Here is a 20561-nt window from a genome sequence, read left to right as displayed (position 1 = left end):
AGAAAGGTGGAAGGAGTATATAGAGGGTCTATACAAGAGCGATGTACTTGAGGACAATATCATGGAAATGGAAGAGGATGTAGATGAAGATGAAATGGGAGATATGATACTGCGTGAAGAGTTTGACAGAGCACTGAAAGACCTGAGTTGAAACAAGGCCCTGGGAGTAGACAACATTCCATTAGAACTACTGATGGCCTTGGGATAGCCAGTCCTGACAGAACTCTACCATCTGGTGAGCAAGATGTATGAGACAGGCGAAATACCCTCAGACTTCAAGAAGAATATAATAATTCCAATCCCAAAGAAAGCAGGTGTTGACAGATGTGAAAATTGGCAGGGGTAAAATACAGGGAGCGGAAGGCTATTTACAATTTGTACAGAAACCAGATGGCAGTTATAAGAGTCGAGGGGCATGAAAGGGAAGCAGTGGTTGGGAAGGGAGTGAGACAGGGTTGTAGCCTGTCCCCGATGTTATTCAATCTGTATATTGAGCAACCAGTAAAGGAAACAAAAGAAAAATTTGGAGTAGGTATTAAAATCCATGGAGAAGAAATAAAAACTTTGAGGTTCGCCGATGACATTGTAATTCTGTCAGAGACAGCAAAGGACTTGGAAGAGCAGTTGAACGGAATGGACAGTGTCTTGAAAGGAGGATATAAGATGAACAACAACAAAAGCAAAACGAGGATAATGGAATGTAGTCTAATTAAGTCGGGTGATGCTGAGGGAATTAGATTAGGAAATGAGACACTTAAAGTAGTAAAGGAGTTTTGCTATTTGGGGAGCAAAATAACTGATGATGGTCGAAGTAGAGAGGATATACAATGTAGACTGGCAATGGCAAGGAAAGAGTTTCTGAAGAAGATAAATTTGCTAACATCGAGTATAGATTTAAGTGTCAGGAAGTCATTTCTGAAAGTATTTGTATGGAGTATGTCCATGTATGGAAGTGAAACATGGACGATAAATAGTTTGGACAAGAAGAGAATAGAAGCTTTTGAAATGTGGTGCTACAGAAGAATGCTGAAGATTAGATGGGTAGATCACATAACTAATGAGGAGGTACTGAATAGGATTGGGGAGAAGAGAAATTTGTGTCACAACTTGACTAGAAGAAGGGACTGGTTGGTAGGCCATGTTCTGAGGCATCAAGGGATCACCAGTTTAGTTTTGGAGGGCAGCGTGGAGGGTAAAATTCGAAGAGGGAGACAAAGAGATGAATACACTAAGCAGATTCAGAAGGATGTAGGTTGCAGTAGGTACGGGGAGATGAAGAAGCTTGCACAGGATAGAGTAGCATGGAGAGCTGCATCAAACCAGTCTCAGGACTGAAGACCACAACAACAACAACAACAAAGGATGTATCTACACACTGTAAAACATGTAAAATAAAAGGTGGATTTTTTAAAATATAGTGTGCATTTCTTTTGAAATATATGCTGTAACCAAACAAGCGCAGTTCGAAAGCGTATAAATAACCATGTATATTAAAATCACATATGTTAATATCCCAGCTCTATCACCATGTGACTGTGTCTCTTGGTCGCCGTCTGAAAAGCTGGTGGTGGACCACTGTTAGCCTCTGTGTCAGGGCAGTCCGGCCTGAGACTGGACCAGGAGCTGGCGCCACAGCCCATTACGTTACCGGCTGCCGCCTCCTGGACAGTGCCGGGTCTGCGAGCCATGCCACAATGCATGCAGTGACAGCTAGCTGAGGCTGCCTAGAGTTGTAGTCGCCGCTGGCGGAGGCAGTTGCGTCGCAGGCCACTGCCCGTCCAACACTGCACTCTGCCTGCAATGCGGGGTAACAACATATAGGAGGCTACAGAATGCTGCTACCAAGCTGCCACTTCCTGTACTGGGCTGTACTACCGTAATTAAGCATTTGGAATTAGAGGATGTTCAGTTGATGCTGCATGGCGTTGCAGCCCATCTCTACCTCTCGCCGCACTTCGTAGCCGCGTGGTCTTAAGCGCCTTTTCACGGTTCGCGCAGCTCCCCCGTGAGAGGTTCGAGCCCTCCCTCGGGCGTGGGTGTGTGTGTTGTCCTTAGCGTAAGATAGTTTAAGTTAGATTAAGTAGTGTGTAAGCTTAGGGACCGAAGACTAAGCAGTTTGGTCCCATAAGCTTTTACAACAAATCTCCAAAATTTTACTCTAACTCTCAACAACATCTCTGAACAGGTACCTTTTTAAAGTGCTCAACAAACGTGGGTGGGTGGCACTGTGGGAGTTGCCAAACTGTGGGATCTTAGAGGGATCCTTTGCCGTTTTATTCGCGCATGTGACCCTTCTGTAATAGCGCTACAGGGGTGCAATGATTTTTAAATGGGGTTGCTGACTCGTTAGGTCCATAGTGAAGGTTGAATCGTCCCTCTGGTGTCAGTAGGGTCAAACGTTGTCAAGAATGTCGTTCTGTTGCTCACCGCATTGCGAACTGTCGTTTCCGACCGCGAAATGTGCGGGAATCAACGGTTTAAAGGAAGGGGTAGTTCCTTTGACGCCCTTTCTGCCACCCCCCTGAGACATTTCGTGCGCATTCTGAGCGGCGGTCTGTCAGAAGTGTGTGAGAACCAACCACCCCCCTCCCTCCAAGGGGAGGGGGTTTTACTGGCGCCATTTATGCCACCCATTGATGCCTTTTCGTGTGTCAGAAATGTCTTTCTCGGTCACTCATAAGAAAACCACGTGATTTCAATGCTGAGCCTTACTGTTCTGACCTCCATTATGGAGGCTTCAAAAGAAGGGGGGATTTTTTTGGTAAGATGGGGCCCGACTGCTTCCCATCATGTGACACGTCCACGGTAGCGCTGGGCGGAACTGTGGGGAAATTTGATGACAATGTGAGATCATTAACCCACCATACATCTCACATGAACTTCTGAGCTGTGACCTTTTTTCGCATGCGTCGATACCTTGCTGTTTGAAGCGTCTCCGAGCCTGGCGGTGACGTCGCAGGGCGCCACGGTTTTGCACCATTATAGAGGAAGACTGAAGGCATCTTTGAGCCAAATTTCAAACTCCTACATCACACCGGGAAACAATTATTGGATTTGCAGAAGTGGTCCTGTAATTGTGTTGTGCAGTGTATTTATTACCCTTCTTGTCTAGCTTAAGATAACTTATGTTTTCCTTTTTTTTTAAATATCTTTTCCTTAGTGCTATAACTTATTATCCTTATCGCTGTTATTACCGAATAAGCACAATTTATGAGACAAGTTGGCAACCCATGATGGTAGAACTGTGACGTCATATCGAACATGGGTACCTCCATGAAATGTGGTATGAACCTGCCCCTATAACGTTACAGCGGCCATAGCCCAGCGTAAAAACGGCGATAAATTTAAAAAAATTTAAGTAAGATAGCTTCCATGCTGCATAGTCTATTCATTTAGAAACGGTTCTGTGTCTCTCTATACATGTTTGTGGCGGTATTATGTTAAAAACATGCTACTGGCACACATACAGGATATCACCAGTGCTGTGCTATGTGTAAAATACATGAAATTCAAAATAATGTAAGACAATTTGCTTTTGAAACAATTACTGATATGTTATAACTTTTTAACGTTTCTCGACATGAAAGAGATACTTCATATTTACATAAAAATGTAGCCACGGCAAAGGAACTTGTGCTAACCATGGCAGAAAGTCACCAAATAACATTCACAAGACACGTGTCTATAACACTATCTAGACAAGATGCCTATCAGATATCTGGTCTGAAGGTCACAGAATGTAAGCAGTCGTTGAAAAACACATAGCAGACATGTATTCAATTATAAAGACTAGACAAGTTGCCCTTCAGAGACTTGGAGGTCATAGAATCTAGGCAGTCATCACTGGTTGCTAGGTGTACCCCCACCCCCCGCCCCTTAAGGTCCATTCTCCAATTGGATGGCAAACTGGTAGGCTGTTCTCGAATGGGCTAGTCTCCTATTGATCAGGAACACAGAAGACTGTCATTCTATTGGCCATATGCATGGTATTTACTCCTGCCCACCAGGCAGATGGGTACAATCATCCTCCCACCCATCCCCTCACCCCCTCCTTGATTGTACGAGGTTTGGAGCTTTAATAGTGGCAGCTATATTCTTACAACTTACAGAAAATAGATACATATTTCAAAGTTTTACTGTCTTTCACAATAGTGACAAGTATTGTGTATAACTCGCTGGCAGCGATGTGAAGGTAGTAGGATACCGTTAGCAGTAACAGTTGTGTTGATAGACCGAGTGGAACAGTCTATTGCCCAATGAATCTCAATAACAGTTCCGAAATAAATGCCATGAAGTGCTTTCTTCAATTTAGGAATCAAGTTGAAGTCGCAAGGACTTAAGTTGGGTAGTGTGGTGACTGGTACAGTATTTCTCAGCCCCATTGATCGAACATATTGCTCTCAACTTGTGCCATACCTACCCGAGCATTGTTTGAAGTGTCGCCCTCCTGAATGTATGTCTAAGTGTAGTGACTGCGACGTGTATAGTGTAGCATCAGGTTTGTGTTATATGATGACAGAAGGAAAAGAGTAAAACCCAGTCCCAGAATACTGACTAATTCCCTCGAATAGCAGCAAGAAGGCCACCGAGATCAATGTCCCCATCCGACAGCGCCACAGGCTTCACTCCATGAGACACTGAGAAGGGGTTAGGAATTTAATCCAGGACACTGGCATAAAGTTAGTATGTCAGGAACTTTACGCCAAGACGTTTCCTTCCCTTGCTAGCAAAACACTTGGAGAGAAAATTTCTGCCACTGACAGGATTCGAACCAGCTACATTCAGAATCGCAGTGGCGTGCCTTAGCAACCTCAGCTACAAAGGTGGATACAATGCCAAGAAACGCTTCTTTATGTATAAAAGCTATTGCCATAAGTTGGAGAGTTTTCAGATCACTGCAAATCACTGGTAGCAGGGCTGGTTGGGCACAATTTTTCCACACACGCGACACATGATTTGGCAGCATCCCCTTTCCAGCCCCCCCCCCCCCCCTTCATTCAGACATTAGTCGCATTTCCTTGGACATGTATTTATTTTACTCGTGTGATGAATACAACAATCCTCCTCCGTCGCTGTACGGTAGTGTTCACGCTTTTCACATGGTATATCTAGGTTCGATTACTGGTGATAATTGCCTTCAGATAAAAGTGTTTGCATCGAACTGTGAGCCACGCCATATTTATTAATTATTTATCTATAAACATTAGAATAAAATGTTGTATTTCTTACATATACATGATGAACCAGAATTAACAGTTAAAATGACACATATGAAAGTATACGACAATAAAATAAAAAACATTCCACTAAACATTGGTCCGCAAACGAGCTGTATTCGAGATAACTGCAAATGTGTCTTACGTGTCGCCACTGACTTCAGTGCAACATGTCAAGTACAAAATGTTAGTTTCAACGCATTTGAAACGAAAACTTTTCAATTAAGCTCCCATCGAAGTGGGGTCAAACGTCACCCATAGCCTACCCTACTTTGCACAACGTTGAAGAATGTGGTAGATGCACAATGCACCAATGGACATTTTTTCTGCCGATACGAGACATCTAAATTACCAATGTGGTCCAAGATGGACAGGTAGAGCAGAGTACCTTGGCCTCCGAAGTCACTTGGCATCAGCCCTCATGGGTTTTTTTTTCCGCCTGGGGTCATTTCTATAGTGCAGCCTACAGCACTGTCGTTGGTACAGTTGGAGAACTGGAGCAGCAAACTGGACAGTCTTGTCAAAATTTACGAGATGATCCAGAGGGGTGTGTCAAAGAATTCGTAACTCACTGCAGGGCCGAGGATGGCGTTGACTCCAAATGGCAAGACTACATATGAAACATCCTCCATTAACAGGTACTGGCACGGATACTAGATAACCTGTTGTAACTACGTTTTAGAGCGAAAACAAAATTGTTTACGGCAGTATGAAATTTTATTAGTGACTGGTGATTTAATTTAGAGTGATGTAATAATTATGAATGTCCTGAGGGATATTTTTAAGAGTAAGTTTTTAAGTGAAAAATGATTATTTGCGCCGCGATCGCCAGTTGAACTAACCACAGCAGACAACTAAGTAAGTTACGAAATAAGTTTCGTATGTTTCTTAAAAACAATGAGACGAAACGAAGAGGGATAAGTGCATGCCGCGCGGGATTAGCCGAGCGGTCTGGGGCGCTGCAGTCATGGACTGTGCGGCTGATCCCGGCAGAGGTTCGAGTCCTCCCTCGGGCATGGGTGTGTGTGTTTGTCCTTAGGATAATTTAGGTTAAATAGTGTGTAAGCTTAGGGACTGATGACCTTAGCAGTTAAGTCCCATAAGATATCACACACATTGGAACATTTTTGATGAATGCATGTACATGTGTAGAATCGTTTTCAGTTGAAAATGCTCCCGTCTGCTCAGTACATTTTACTTATTCGTATTATGAAAGGGAGTGCTGAATATTCCTTCGAAACTCAAGTTCAAAACTGATGCGGTTCCAATTTCAAATCTACCATCCTCTGGTGTTGATTCAGGGCGTAGTACTGAGCCTAATAGTGACAGAAATATATGGGCACAAAAACGAAGCCATTGCAAAGATGCAGATGATACTTTACAGGTAAACATACACTGAAGCACCAAAGAAGCTGGTATAGGCATGCTTATTCAAATCCAGAGATATGTAAACAGGCAGAATACGGCGCTGCGGTCGGCAACGCCTATATAAGTGTCTGGCGCACTTGTTAGGTCGGTTACTGCTGCTACAATGATAGGTCAGCAAAATTTAAGTGAGTTTGAACGTGGTTATAGTCGGTGCACGAGCGATGGACACAGCATCTCAGAGGTAGCAATGAAGTGCGGATTTTCCCGTACGATCATTTCACGAGTGTACTATAAATATCTGAAATCCGGTAAAACATCAGATCTCAGACATTGCTGCGGCCGGAAAAACATCCTGCAGAACGGGACCAACGACGACTGAGAACTGTTCAACGTGACAAAGCGCAACCCTTCCCCAAATTGCAGCAGATTTCAATGCTGGGCCAATAAGAAGTGTCAACGTGCAAACCATTCAACGAAACATCATCGATACGGACTTTCGAAACCGAAGGCCCACTGGTGTACCCTTCATGACAGCACGAAACAAAGTTTTACGCTTCACCTGGGCCCGTCATCACCCACATTGATTGCTGATTACTGGAAACATGTTGCCTGGTCGGAAGATTCTCGTTTCAAATTATGTCGAGCGAATGGACGTTTAATGGTATGGAGACAACCTCATGAATCAATGGACACTGCACGTCAGCAGGGGCTTCTCAAGTTGGTGGAAGCTCTGTAATAGTGCGGGGCGTGTGCAGTTGAGTGATATGGGACTCCTGATACGTACGCATACTGTCTGATCACCTGCATCCATTCACGTCCGTTGTGCATTCCGAAAGACTTGGGCAGTTTCAGCAGGACAATGCGATACTCCACAAGTCTAGCATTGCTACAGAGTGGCTCCAGGAACACTTCTCTGAGTTTAAACACTTTCGCTGGCCACCAAACTCCCCAGACATGAACATGGGATGCCTTATAATATGCTGTTCAGAAGAGATCTCCATCCCTTACGGATTTATGGACAGCCTTGCAGGATTCATCGTTTCAATTCCCCCCAGCACTACCAGACATTAGTCGAGACCATGCCGCGTCGTGTTCCGGCACTTCTGCGTGATCAAGGGAGCCGTAGACGATGTTAGGCAGGTGTACCAGTCAGTATCTTTGGTTCTTCGGTGTATTATCAACTAATGGAAAAGTTACTACTAGACAAAACATTAGCCGCGAAAATAAACACTGTTCTAAATGCGACAATGCATGCTTACACTGACCATTAGAAATTATGGAAACAGAAATAAAAGACTTTAGGTAAAAGAATGCAGATAGACTGCAGCGATACTAAGTTAAGGGCATGCCCACTGGGATTAGCTCAGTGGGCCTGGCCAACACCCAGTAGGTTTATAGTAGCACTGGCACACCTGTAACGCTGCAGGTAGCATGTAGTTTCCTTGTAGATTAAGTAGCTTAGAACCACATAGCGGTAAGATTAGAGTAATAATAATAACAAAATTACCTGTAGTAGAATAGAAAGCTGCATTTTCTTTGTATCATCATTAGGACCCACTAATGTAGTCAGGTAGTGGGTTAATATGTATAATGCAATGAATTGAATAAGGATTTTTTAAAAAAATGCAGATTTACAGGATCGTTTCTCTGTTGAAGTAGCGATGAGTTACACGAAATTGAAACTTGTTCAAAATGTGATTCAGAGCTCTTTTTCTGACTATCAGCAACAAGTAGTTATGAAAGGACGATGTACTAATTGGTCATCTGAAAATACTGCAAAGGTTGCGACGTTACGTTGTCTATCTTTTCTCAGAGACATACCGAAACATCCTCTTCCTAGCGAAGTCACTATTAACAAGAAGACTCAGGGAATTTATCGTTCTGCCACATTTTATTGATTTAAGCCTTAGTGTTTTGAAAACTGAAACTTATTAACAAAATTTGAAAAAGACATAGTTCGGACGCTACATTACCATTTAACCAACCATAGAAAAAAAATAGTATGACTAACATAAAGCTTAACAATAATAATACACTAAAATCTGCAAAATCTCGATTAAATTCCTACCTTCTTATGAGTTGTGTGCGGTGTGTGCCTATAAGCTGTAAGGCAGTATGGCGAGGCGCAAGGATCCACGGTGACGTCACAGCGCATAGTCCGCTGGTGCGTTATACCTAACGCGTATTCTACACTCATGCTCATAAATTAAGGATAATGCTGATACATAGTGCAACAACGCTCTGATGACCATGCGGTGCATTTGACCTGCAGTCGTCGCACGGTGGCGCCGGCAGCTGTCCACATACGCAGAGTGGTGCATGTCAGAGTACGGTGCAGCGTGTAAGTATGCAGACGTTTTCAGACGTGCTAATGGTGCCTGTGTGTTGAAAATGGCTCAAAGAATACATATTGATGACGTTATGAGGGGTAGAATACTAGGGCGACTGGAGGCTGGTCAAACACAGCAGGTCATAGGATGGGCCCTCTGTATGCCACAAAGTGTGACCTCAAGATTATGGCAACGATTTCAGCACACAGGAGACGTGTCCAGGCGCTACAGTACGGGACGTCCACAGTGTACAACTCCACAAGAAGACCGATATCTCACCATCAGTGCCCGCTGACGGCCACGGAGTACTGCAGGTAACCTTGCTCGGGACCTTACTGTAGTCACTGGAACAGTTGTCTCCAGACACACAAGCCTACAGACGACTGAACAGACATGGTTTATTCGCCCGGAGACCTTCAAGGTGCATTCCACTGACCCCTGGTCACAGAAGAGCCCATAAAGCCTGGTGTCAAGAACACAGTACATGGTCGTTGGAACAGTGGTCCCAGGTTATGTTCACGGACGAGTCCAGGTATAGTCTGAACAGTGATTCTCGCCGGGTTTTCATCTGACGTGAACCAGGAACCAGATAACAACCCCTTAATGACCTTGAAAGGGACCTGTTTTGAGGTCGTGGTCTGATGGTGTGGGGTGGAATTATTATTGGTGCACGTGCTCCCCTGCATGTCTTTGACAAAGGAACTGTAACACGTCGGGTGTATTGGGACGTCATCTTGCATCAGAATGTCCACCTTTTCAGGGGTGCAGTGGGTCCCACTTTCCTCCTGATGGATGATAATGCAAAGCTCCACCGAGCTGCCATTGTGGAGGAGTACCTTTAAACAGAAGATATCAGGCGAATGGAGTGGCCTGCCTGTTCTCCAGACCTAAACCCCATCAGGCACATCTGCGACGCTCTCAGTTGACGTATCGCTGCACGTCTTCAAACCCCTAGGACACTTCAGGAGCTCCGACAGGCACTGGTGCAGGAATGGGAGGCTATACCCCAGCAGCTGCTAGACCACTTGATCCAGAGTATGCCAACCCATTGTGCTGCCTGTCAAGGTGTGCATGGTGATCATATCCCATATTGATGTCGGGGTACATGCGCAGGAAACAGTGGTGTTTGTAGCACAGGTGTTTAGGAACGGTTTTCTCAACTTATCACCAATACTGTGGACTTACATATCTGTGGTCGTGTGTGTTCCCTATGTGCCTATGCTTTTAGTGCCAGTTTTGTGTAGTTCTACGTTGTGTGGCACTACATTCTGCAATTATCCTTCATTTATGAGCATGAGTGTAGTATCAGTGGGTACTGGTGTGCAGTAAACTGTAACATGTGACTTGGTGAAGTGATATTGTATTCCTTGTGAACGTAGGCCATGGGTGAAATTTATTCCAAATTAGATGACAGATTAATCGAAAGATTTACATTACAAGTACATTTATATGAACTAGGACGATCTTTGATACTGAAGTCAGTGAGGGCTCGTGACCACTCACTGACTGTTATCTCGCAAATGGTTCGTTTGGGGATCCATATTTACTGGAATTTCTATGCTTCTGTTATCATATACTTTCAACCGTGTCAGTTTTCGGAACAAATTATGATACACACTGTATGCAAATTTTGCACAAAGCTGCTTGAGTCGCTTGGACCTTAAACAGTCGCCTACCTGCAGTATAAATGCTTTCGTTGATTATGGTAGTAGACCATTCCAAAAGTTTCAGTTGTTTCATGCCTACACTAACTGATAATTCACCAATGCTGATAAGCGTTTCAATAGTTGCATTTTATTTTCTATTCACTGCAACGAGAATTTCTACTTCGTTTCTCTCTCCACTTGCAAGGGCATTTTTGACCCGGGGTGTTCAAAAAGTCTCTCCGCAGTGCCGTATGATTGTTAGCCGCGCGTGCCGCCTGCCGCAGTGAATATACCGAAATGAAACTCGGTGAAATACAAGTTATTAATTTATTGAATATTCATTTTTACCTACAAATTTTCACATTAAACGTTGAAAGTGTCTCCCCCTGTTGTTGAATACACAATTGACATTTCTTCTATAACAGAAGCAGTGAAAGTGGATATTGCAGTTTTCAATTCATCGATGGATTTTGGACGGTTGTTATAGACAGTTGCTTTCGCTGCACCCTAGAAGAAAAGGTCAGGTGTTGTTATTTCAGGCGATCGTGGAGGCCAAAGTCCCTGTGGAATTACGCGATCACCAAAAACATCAGCAAGCAGTGACATTGAAACGCGAGCTGTATGCGCAGTTGCACGATCACGTTGAAAATAACCGTTCAGTATTTTACTTAACACAACTTCTCCTATTAATGGGTACAGAATATCACTGCAGTATCGTTGTGCGTTTATTGTTTCGTTGAAAAATATGGGACGCACAATCCGACGTCAAGAAATTGCAATCCAAACTCTTGTTTTCACAGAATGAAGTGGTTCCTCATGAATACACAATGGATTTGCAGTACTCCACACTGGATAATTTTTCGAGTTCATTTACCCGAATAAATGAAACCACGCCTCACAGCAAAAAACGTTTCATTAAGAATATCCCTTCCATTTTGTTGAACGAAATTTTTTGCCTCATTGACAATAATGCAGTCTCTTACCATGATCAATAGTTTAGACAAGAAGAGAATAGAAGCTTTCGAAATGTGGTGCTACAGAAGAATGCTGAAGATTAGATGGGTAAATCACATAACTAATGAGGAGGTGTTGAAGAGGATTGGGGAGAAGAGAAGTTTGTGGCACAACTTGACTAGAAGAAGGGATCGGTTGGTAGGACATGTTCTGAGGCGTCAAGGGATCACCCATTTAGTATTGGAGGGCAGCGTGGAGGGTAAAAATCGTAGAGGGAGACCAAGAGATGAATACACCAAGCAGATTCAGAAGGATGTAGGTTGCAGTAGGTACTGGGAGATGAAGAAGCTTGCACTGGATAGAGTAGCATGGAGAGCTGCATCAAACCAGTCTCAGGACTGAAGACCACAACAACAACAACACCCTGATCAATATTTTTCTGTTCTTGCACTATGGGAAAAGTTCTAATTTTTTCCTTAAAGCTATGTGGGCCGTTCCGACACTACATCGATTTCCCGGGCGAGTTTTCTTACTTACTGTTCGGACTCATGGACATTTTATCGGAAATATCGAGAGTTTATCCTCAGACAAAACTCTAGGACGACCACTTCTCGGTGCATCTGTCACTGAACCCGTACTTCGAAATTTGTTAATCAAATCTCGCACAGTATCGCGATGTGGGAGCGTTGTCTCCGGGAAACCTGGATTAAGTATTTGACAAACTGAAACTATGTATTTACCGCCAGCTTTGAACACTTGTTCGACTAAAAACACACGTTCTTCAATGGTTAGCATTTTAACAGTGACAAAAGCGAAACAAACGAACAGAGGAACTAAACTTAAACGTTCACGTCAACACGTAACGTCACACACTACTAACATTGGCTAAGATAAACGAAATAGTGGAATGTTGGGAGAGTCCACTTGAAGGGAAGTAACCCTATCAGTCGAACAATTATACGGCACGCGCGGCTAACAATCATACGGCACTGCAGACAGACTTTCTGAACACCTCTCACATCTGCATTCCGCATGCCACATTACGATATGCGGCGGTGCATACTTTGTACGCACCATTATTCTCTCTATTTCCTGACCTACATGCAATTGATGCACGGGTAGAATAGCTGTCACTACCCAAAATTTCTCTGATTTTACTGTCATAGTCATTTCGTAAGATGCACATATGACAGAAAGTAATATGTTGCCCGACTCTTTACGCAACGTATTTTCTCGGAATTTCTACAGTAAATTGCGCTGTGATGCACAACGCCTCTCTTGTAGCGTCTGTCATGGAGCTTTCCAATCATCCCTGAATCGCTTGTGCACCAACAGAACGATCCTGTGGCGAAACTCGGTGCTCTTTGTTGGACCCTGTCTATCTCTTCTAATCATCCGACTTGGTAACACCTCATTAGGTGTGGTCGCTAACGCATGCCTGTGAGGTGGCGCTGATGTGGAGAAAAAAATGTTCAAATGTGTGTGAAATCTTATGGGACTTAACTGCTAAGGTCATCAGTCCCTAAGCTTACACATTACTTAACCGAAATTGTCCTAAGGACAAACACACAAACCCATGCCCGAGGGAGGATTCGAACCTCCGCCGGGACCAGCCGCACAGTCCATGACTGCAGCGCCTAGACCGCTCGGCTAATCCCGCGCGGCTGATGTGGAGAAAAGCTGGTTCAAACATTACTGGTGCAACACTCTCACCACCAGTATTTGGCTGGCTAAGGAGAGAGATGGTATCGTAAAGTTCCAGATCTTTGTGCCAATCTCCTGGATTAAGCTCCAAAGCTCTCTGCAGTGTCTCATGAAGTCAGGGATTGTGACACTGTTGATGGCGATCTGACCATCAGCAGACCCTACGCTTTCGGAGCATTAGGCAGCGTGCCAACATAGGATGTCATCCTCTTGTTTCTCTCATCATTCATATAACACAAACATTGCACTACACTATACATACATCCACTACTCTCACCTACAATCTAAAAATACACATACCACACAAAACTCTTGTATCAGCAACGAGAAAGCACGTATCGTAACCGCGGACGAAGAACATCCTTTCCGACAGGTGGGTGAAACCGCCCTGTGGGATATCCCAGCCAACAGTGCCACAGGACATTTAGACCTACATTATTTGTACATCATAACTGGTAAGGATTCCAGACCGGTGAGTAATACTCAAGAATTGCTCGAACAAGTGTTTCGTAAGCCACCTTTTAGTGGATGAATTAATTTGCTCAATATCCATCCTATGAATCTCGTTCTAGCATCTGCTTTTCCTACAATTTGTTTCAAGTAGTCATTCCACTTTAGGCTACAAGTGGTACTCCTTGTTATTTTCTATAGTTACTGCTTCTAGTGATTTGTCACCAATAGTGTAACTGTACAGTAGTGGATTTCTTTTTTTGTACATGCGCAGTATGTTATATTTATTTACGCCTACGGTCAACTGCCAGAGCCTGCATCATTCATCAGTCCTCTGCAGGCCTTCCTACATTTCATCACAATTTTCTAACATTGCTATCTTCGTACAGACAATCACATCATCTGCAAACAACCTCACATATCTTCCGACGTAACCCACTAGATCATTAGATACAGGAGGGTTGGTAATATTGAGGGATATGACAGGAACACTCATTTGAAGCAAAAAACTTCCTATGGACATATATTCTATTCCTAATAGTTTCCGAGATAGAACATATTTTTTCAGATTTGTTTTTGGGCTAGCAGCGCGCACGTGTGTCTTACCTACCCAGACTCTTTGACGTTTTATTCTAGTCCAACCAACCTCGATTTTTCAAACTTTTTTCTCAGTATGTCTTTCTGCCATAGGAATAAGAGTGGACAGTGAGGGTTAAGTGGTGGCCCTGCCTCAAGCGCTGATCTATCTCGGAAACTGTTCGGAATAGGGAATATGTCCATAAGAAGTTTCTTGCTTCAAATGAGTGTTCTTGTCATATCCACGAATACTGATCATTCCTCCTAGGACAACCTGCGTACTGTAATCAGTAAAGGTCCTCTCACACTTCCTTAGGGTACTCCTGAAATTATTTTTCGATCTGTCGATTTTGTTCCATTAAGAACAAAGTGTAGGAAGTCTTGAACACAGTCACAAACCTGGTTCAATACTCGGTAATCTCGTATTTGGTTCACTAAACGATAGAACAAGCAGATGCCCATCTGAAGTCAAGGGACGCGGCGTCAACCTTGGCGTTGATTTCTATGTCGCTCTGGAGAGGAGGAGGAGGGAAAAGGGATTGCAAATAATCTGTGATTAAAAAGAGGAGATTGCAAATAATCTGTGATTAAAAAGAGGACAAAGTCTGCTTATGCAAAATCACATTTGTTTAAGTGACGGTCAACTGGTGTCCCTGCCTCAAGTGCTGATCCTGTAGATGTCATTTGCATCGGTACCATCTGCGAACAGCCCACGGAGCTTCCGATGTTAACCATCAAATCATTTCTGCAAACAGTAAGGCTGCCACGATCCTTTTTTTGGAACACATCTGATAAGTTAGGCTTATTTCACAACTTGCTACTGCTCACTGTTCGCTAGTTGGCTAGTAAATATTCACTCTAGTTACATAACTGATCTGATATTCTGCAAGTTTACATTTTGAACATTAGGCGACACCACGACATAAATCTAGATGCCGCTATCTCGAGACCAGAGAGAGTTCTTTGCAGAATACAGGCTGACTACTATAGAGGAGATTTTTCAGTTTCGAAAAAGATCATAATATTCGGAGCACAAAATTATTTCACAAATCTGCAATAGATCGTCTTCTGTCTAGGCCTACAGCTACGCGAGTATGTTGGACGACTCTTCTTGACAATGACTGAATTTTTCAAAACACATATTTCTTTCAAATTACATCAAGGTATGAGGTTAGTGTCTTTTATCTCAACATATGAATTTTCACAAGTAAATTACGACTGTTATTACGATTTCAAATATATTTAAATTAAAACAATCATAGTTCTGAGTGCATATACACCTACCTGCTTCGTCTTTTGTTTATTTAAGAGTTTCCATAGTTTAGTTTTCTCTGCTTCCAACACGATCAGTAGATTTTTCTTTTCAGTATTCTGTTGAATAATTCGAGACAGAGCTTCCAGTCTCTCTTGCACTTCAGTCTGCAACAGTATTATAAATAATAATTAAGGACATGTCCAAGAGAACTAAATAAATATTGTAGATGAAGAAAATGATTGCGATATTTAAAGACGACAAACCTGCATTTTAAAAACTTTTCTGTCGTACTCTTGCCTTAATTTGTTCACAGAGGATCGCATCTCCGAAATATGCTTCTTAAGAATTGCTTCCGCTAAATGCTTTAAGTTCAGTTTCCGCCCAAATTTCTGTAGCATTGCTTCCCCTATCTCGATTTTTAGAGATTCAGCATCAAGCGCCATTTGCCGGCAGTCAGACGACATTCGCTTGTGATGTTCCTTATCCTTCCTGCAAAAAGAAAATAAACATTCACTCCTCCCTCCAAAAGGCACATTTTTCTCCTCCTCTCCGTCCGAACAGGCCTCGGAAGGACCATTGCACCGACCGACCGCCGTGTCATCCTCAGCCGATAGGCGTCACTGGATGCGGATATGGAGGGGCATGTGGTCAGCACACCGCTCTCCCAGCAGTTGTCAGGTAACATGACTGAAGCCGCTACTTCTCATTCAAATAGCTCCTCAGTTGGCCTCACAAGGACTGAGCGAACCTCGTTTGCCAACAGCCCTCGCCAGACACGGACGGTCATCCATCCAAGGCCGACAGCGCTCAACTTCGGTGATCTGACGGGACCCGATGTTACCACTGCGGCAAGGTCGTTAGCTAAAAGGCAGATTTTACTTAGAGGAAAGAAAGAACACTAGAAACAGATATCATAAAGTGTTCATAAATAATTCTTGCACCAGCAGAAGATCGGCTAATGTGTGCGGACTCAGATTCAAGGGGATCAGGGAATGAAAGGATGAAACTAAAATAAAACGTTACTGTAAAATAAAATTAAAAAAACAGTAATAAAAAAGGCAGCCTACTCACAGCGCACATCTTTGTATATCTGTGCAAATAGAAGTCTGCTGCTGGGCAACATTCAGTACCCTGTTTCTTCAGCTTGTGCATTGCAGTACGCTTAGATACCTTTTGGCATGCTGTCAGAAGGTGGTTGAGACATTGCTACTCGAGCCTGCCCCACTTTTGAGGTCATCTAGGGTGTTAGGAGAGTTCCTGTGACAAAGCACTGCAACATGTTCCAAGCATGCTCCATTGTACATGACACTAAAATATACTCTCTTTCAAATTCTAAAGGTGGCAGGGGTAAAATACAGGGAGCGAAAGGCTATTTACAATTTGTACAGAAACCAGATGGCAGTTATAAGAATCGAGGGGCATGAAAGGGAAGCAGGGGTTGGGAAGGATGTGAGACAGGGTTGCAGCATCTCCCCAGTGTTATTCAATCTGTATATTGAGCAAGCAGTAAAGGGCACAAAAGAAAAGTTCGGAGTAGGTATTAAAATCCATGGAGAAGAAATAAAAACTTGGAGGTTCGCCGATGACATTGTAATTCTGTCAGAGACAGCAAAGGACCTGGAAGAGCAGTTGAACGGAATGGACAGTGTCTTGAAAGGAGGGTATAAGATGAACATTAACAAAAGCAAAACGAGGATAATGGAATGTAGTCGAATTAAGTTGGGTGATGCTGAGGGAATTAGATTAGGAAATGAGACACTTAAAGTAGTAAAGGAGTTTTGCTATTTGGGGAGCAAAATAACTGATGATGTTCAAAGTAGAGACGATATAAAACGTAGACTGGCAATGGCAAGGAAAGCGTTTCTGAAGAAGAGAAATTTGTTAAGATCGAGTGTAGATTTAAGTGTCAGGAAGTCGTTTCTGAAAGTATTTGTATGGAGTGTAGCCCTGTATGGAAGTGAAACATGGACAATAAATAGTTTGAACAGGAAGAGAATAGAAGCTTTCGAAATGTGGTGCTACAGAAGAATGCTGAAGATTAGATGGGTAGATCACATAACTAATGAGGAGGTGTTGAAGAGGATTGGGGAGAAGAGGAGTTTGTGGCACAACTTGACGAGAAGAAGGGACCGGTTGGTAGGACATGTTCTGAGGCATCAAGGGATCACAAATTTAGCATTGGAGGGCAGTGTGGAGGGTAAAAGTCGTAGAGGGAGACCAATAGATTAACACACTAAGCAGATTCAGAAGGATGTAGGTTGCAGTAGGCACTGGGAGATGAAGAAACATGCACAGGATAGGGTAGCATGGAGAGCTGCATTAAACCAGTCTCAGGACAGAAGACCGCAACAACAACAACTAAAATACGACTGCCACTCTTCCCTGGCCAACCTGGAGAAGTCCATCAGTACATGGCTGCCTTCAAGCTCCTCTAAGATATTCATCAGGTTTCAGGCAAATACTGTACTCGACTGTGAAAAGAAACCAATGCACACATCTGGATCCCATTCCAGACTTTCCATTCCCCACCTTACTCAAGCACCACAGTACAGGTAGGGAGAGAGGGAGGGAAGAGTGCAAATTGATCAAGTGCAAATGGTTCTGTAATGTCTGCGCATCCAGTCACCTCCAGAAAGCAGCATACATTCTTCTCGGGGTACCTATGAACTAAAATTTGCAGTTAGCAGTTATCAGCTCGTGTTAATGATGGTGAAATATTCTTATGTGGCATATCTTCAGTGTTTTAGGGCCTGTGATAGCAGCTGAAAATTCGAATGATGATGCTGTGCCACACACTAATTCAGTGGGTAGCTATCCATCCTGGCAACCCTTCTTGCTGCGAAATGGTGATGTGTTCACAGTATATGGTTGAAATACTGGGTTACTGAACAGTCAACAGAGGCCGCATTGTCTCATTCATGATCGGTGATGCAGCATGTTCTACTGAATTCGACTGACAATGAAAGCTGACTTTTACCGTCTCTACACAGGTGGAATTTGCTGTGGTCAAAATATTGTTCAGAAAGTGGCTTCCAATAATAAAAACATCAACTACGAAAGTACGAGGGTATGTTGAAAAGCAATGTCTCTGATTTAGTTGTGTGAGAACTCTTAAAGCTTTTTAAATAAAACGAAGTTTACTAACATTCTATGTCTTTGTTCTTCACGTCTGCATATTTATTTCTCTACACAGTCACCCTGGCGATGAACACATTTCTCTCAACGAGACCAGTTTGTTGATACTGGGGTCTTTTAGCTGCTTACCTGGTGGGCTACAATCAAGGAAGATGAGTATTCACGGGCCTCACATAATATACTTAACATTAACAGCAACCGCTGAGTAAAAAAAAAGTTGGGACAGTAGGAATATACGCTGACCGAAAAAAGGTCACAACACCAAAAAGGAATTTACGACGCAAAAGACAGTTGGTAGGTGTGTTTGTACATCTGAAAGAGGATTTATATTTAGATTTCAAGCTAGTCGCATAAAAGTGGTGCTAGTAGCTCCAATATGAGGATGCACATCAAGTTTGCCTTAAATACAGACTGTAACGGTCATGAGCATAATTAGCTCTGAGATTGGACCTGGCTGATGTCAAGAACTTAAGAATGCCTTTAAGGTGACAAAAATGCCATTATCAACATCTCACTGACTTTGACCAAAGTCATGTAGTGGAGCTACAAGAAGCTATATTTTCCTTCAGCGATATCGTGGAAAGACTTGGCAGCAATGTAGCCACTGTACATGGCTGCTGAGAGCGTTGGTCACGAGCACGTACGGTCACAAGATGGCCATGCTCAGGACAACCACGGCACTACCGAGACGGAAGATCATCATGTTTGGCATGTGGCTCTGCCATATCATATTGCATCTCCAGCAGCAATTTGAGCAGCAGTTGGCACCGCAGTGACATAACAAAATTTTACAAATCGGTTACTTCAAAAACAGCTCCAAGCCAGACACCCCGCAGCATGCAGTCCAATGACCCCAAAAAACCGCCATAAGCGACTTCAGTGGCGCGTGAGCTCACTGGAGGGCAGTGTGGAGGTCTGTGTGTTTTCTATTTATTTTATTTATTTATTTTATTATCCATCTTTAGGCATTAAAAATGCAATTGATGTCGTCATTCGTGTACGTATACAGTTTACATAACTAACAGAAATGGTGTAATATATTGTAGATCATTATTGTCTAATAAGATACAAAAATTTGTCCTTGATGCTGCACAAGGTATTTGCATTATATTTACATGTATAAGTTTAATCTAAGTGAAACTATATTAGTACCAGTACTTAAGATCATCTTTAGAGCACATTATAAACTCTTCTATTGTATAAAAAGCTTTTTCTCTTAGTCATTTCTTTGTGACACTTTTAAACTCATTCAGTGACACATTATGTGCCTCTATTGGCAACATGTTAAATAGTTTTACTCCCATTTACCTGTAACTTTCTTGAGTTTTCTTTAGTCTAGCAATTGGAATGTCAATTTGCTGTTTTATATGTGTGTCATGGTGATGGATATATTGTCGTAGTTTGTGACTATGTTGGTTTTCTTTTGTGTGTATCAGACAACTTAGTATAAAGAGGACTGCAACTGTTAGTATTTTTAGATTTTTGAAATATGGTCTACAAGACTCATTATTTCTGACTCCGTGGATGCATCTGACTGCCTTCTTTTGCCAAATGAAAACTTGTTTTGCTCCGGTGAGTTTCCCCAAAACAAAGTGGCATATGTTAAATGGGTGTGGAAAAAGGCATAGTATGCTTTGAGTAATAACTTACCACTAACACATGACCTTAGTTTACCCAATAAAATATGTCACACGTGCTAACTTAGTGCAAATGTAATCGGTATGACTCTTCCATGTTAATTTTGAGTCAAGGTGGATCCCAAGTAGTTTAGCTGAGACACAATCAATCTTATCACTCTTAACACACAAGCTAAAGAGAATATTTACAGTTTTATCATGATTTATATGCAAGTCATTGAGTTGGAACCACTTGACGGCTGCTCTGAGATGAGCCTCACTTTCCTCGTTTAATTTTCCTAAATCTTTCC

The 20561-nt window shown here is 42.8% G+C and overlaps 1 protein-coding gene across 1 annotated transcript in view; it reads right to left on the bottom strand.

Moving 5' to 3' along the window:
• LOC124619242 overlaps positions 1–20561 on the bottom strand; it is a 62307-nt gene that overhangs the window by 6033 nt on the left and 35713 nt on the right. Inside the window, exons 2-3 of the mRNA XM_047145485.1 lie at positions 15763–15988; positions 15529–15663 (exon numbers count right to left, since the gene is read on the bottom strand). Coding sequence (XP_047001441.1) covers positions 15529–15663; positions 15763–15988 — 361 coding nt within the window. The remainder of the gene's footprint in view (positions 1–15528; positions 15664–15762; positions 15989–20561) is intronic.

This window comes from Schistocerca americana, chromosome 6 (assembly GCF_021461395.2).
Source record: "Schistocerca americana isolate TAMUIC-IGC-003095 chromosome 6, iqSchAmer2.1, whole genome shotgun sequence".
Classification (NCBI taxonomy): Eukaryota; Metazoa; Arthropoda; class Insecta; order Orthoptera; family Acrididae; genus Schistocerca; species Schistocerca americana.
Note: the sequence above shows the minus strand (reverse complement) of the source record. Positions and strands in the feature narration are given on the sequence as shown.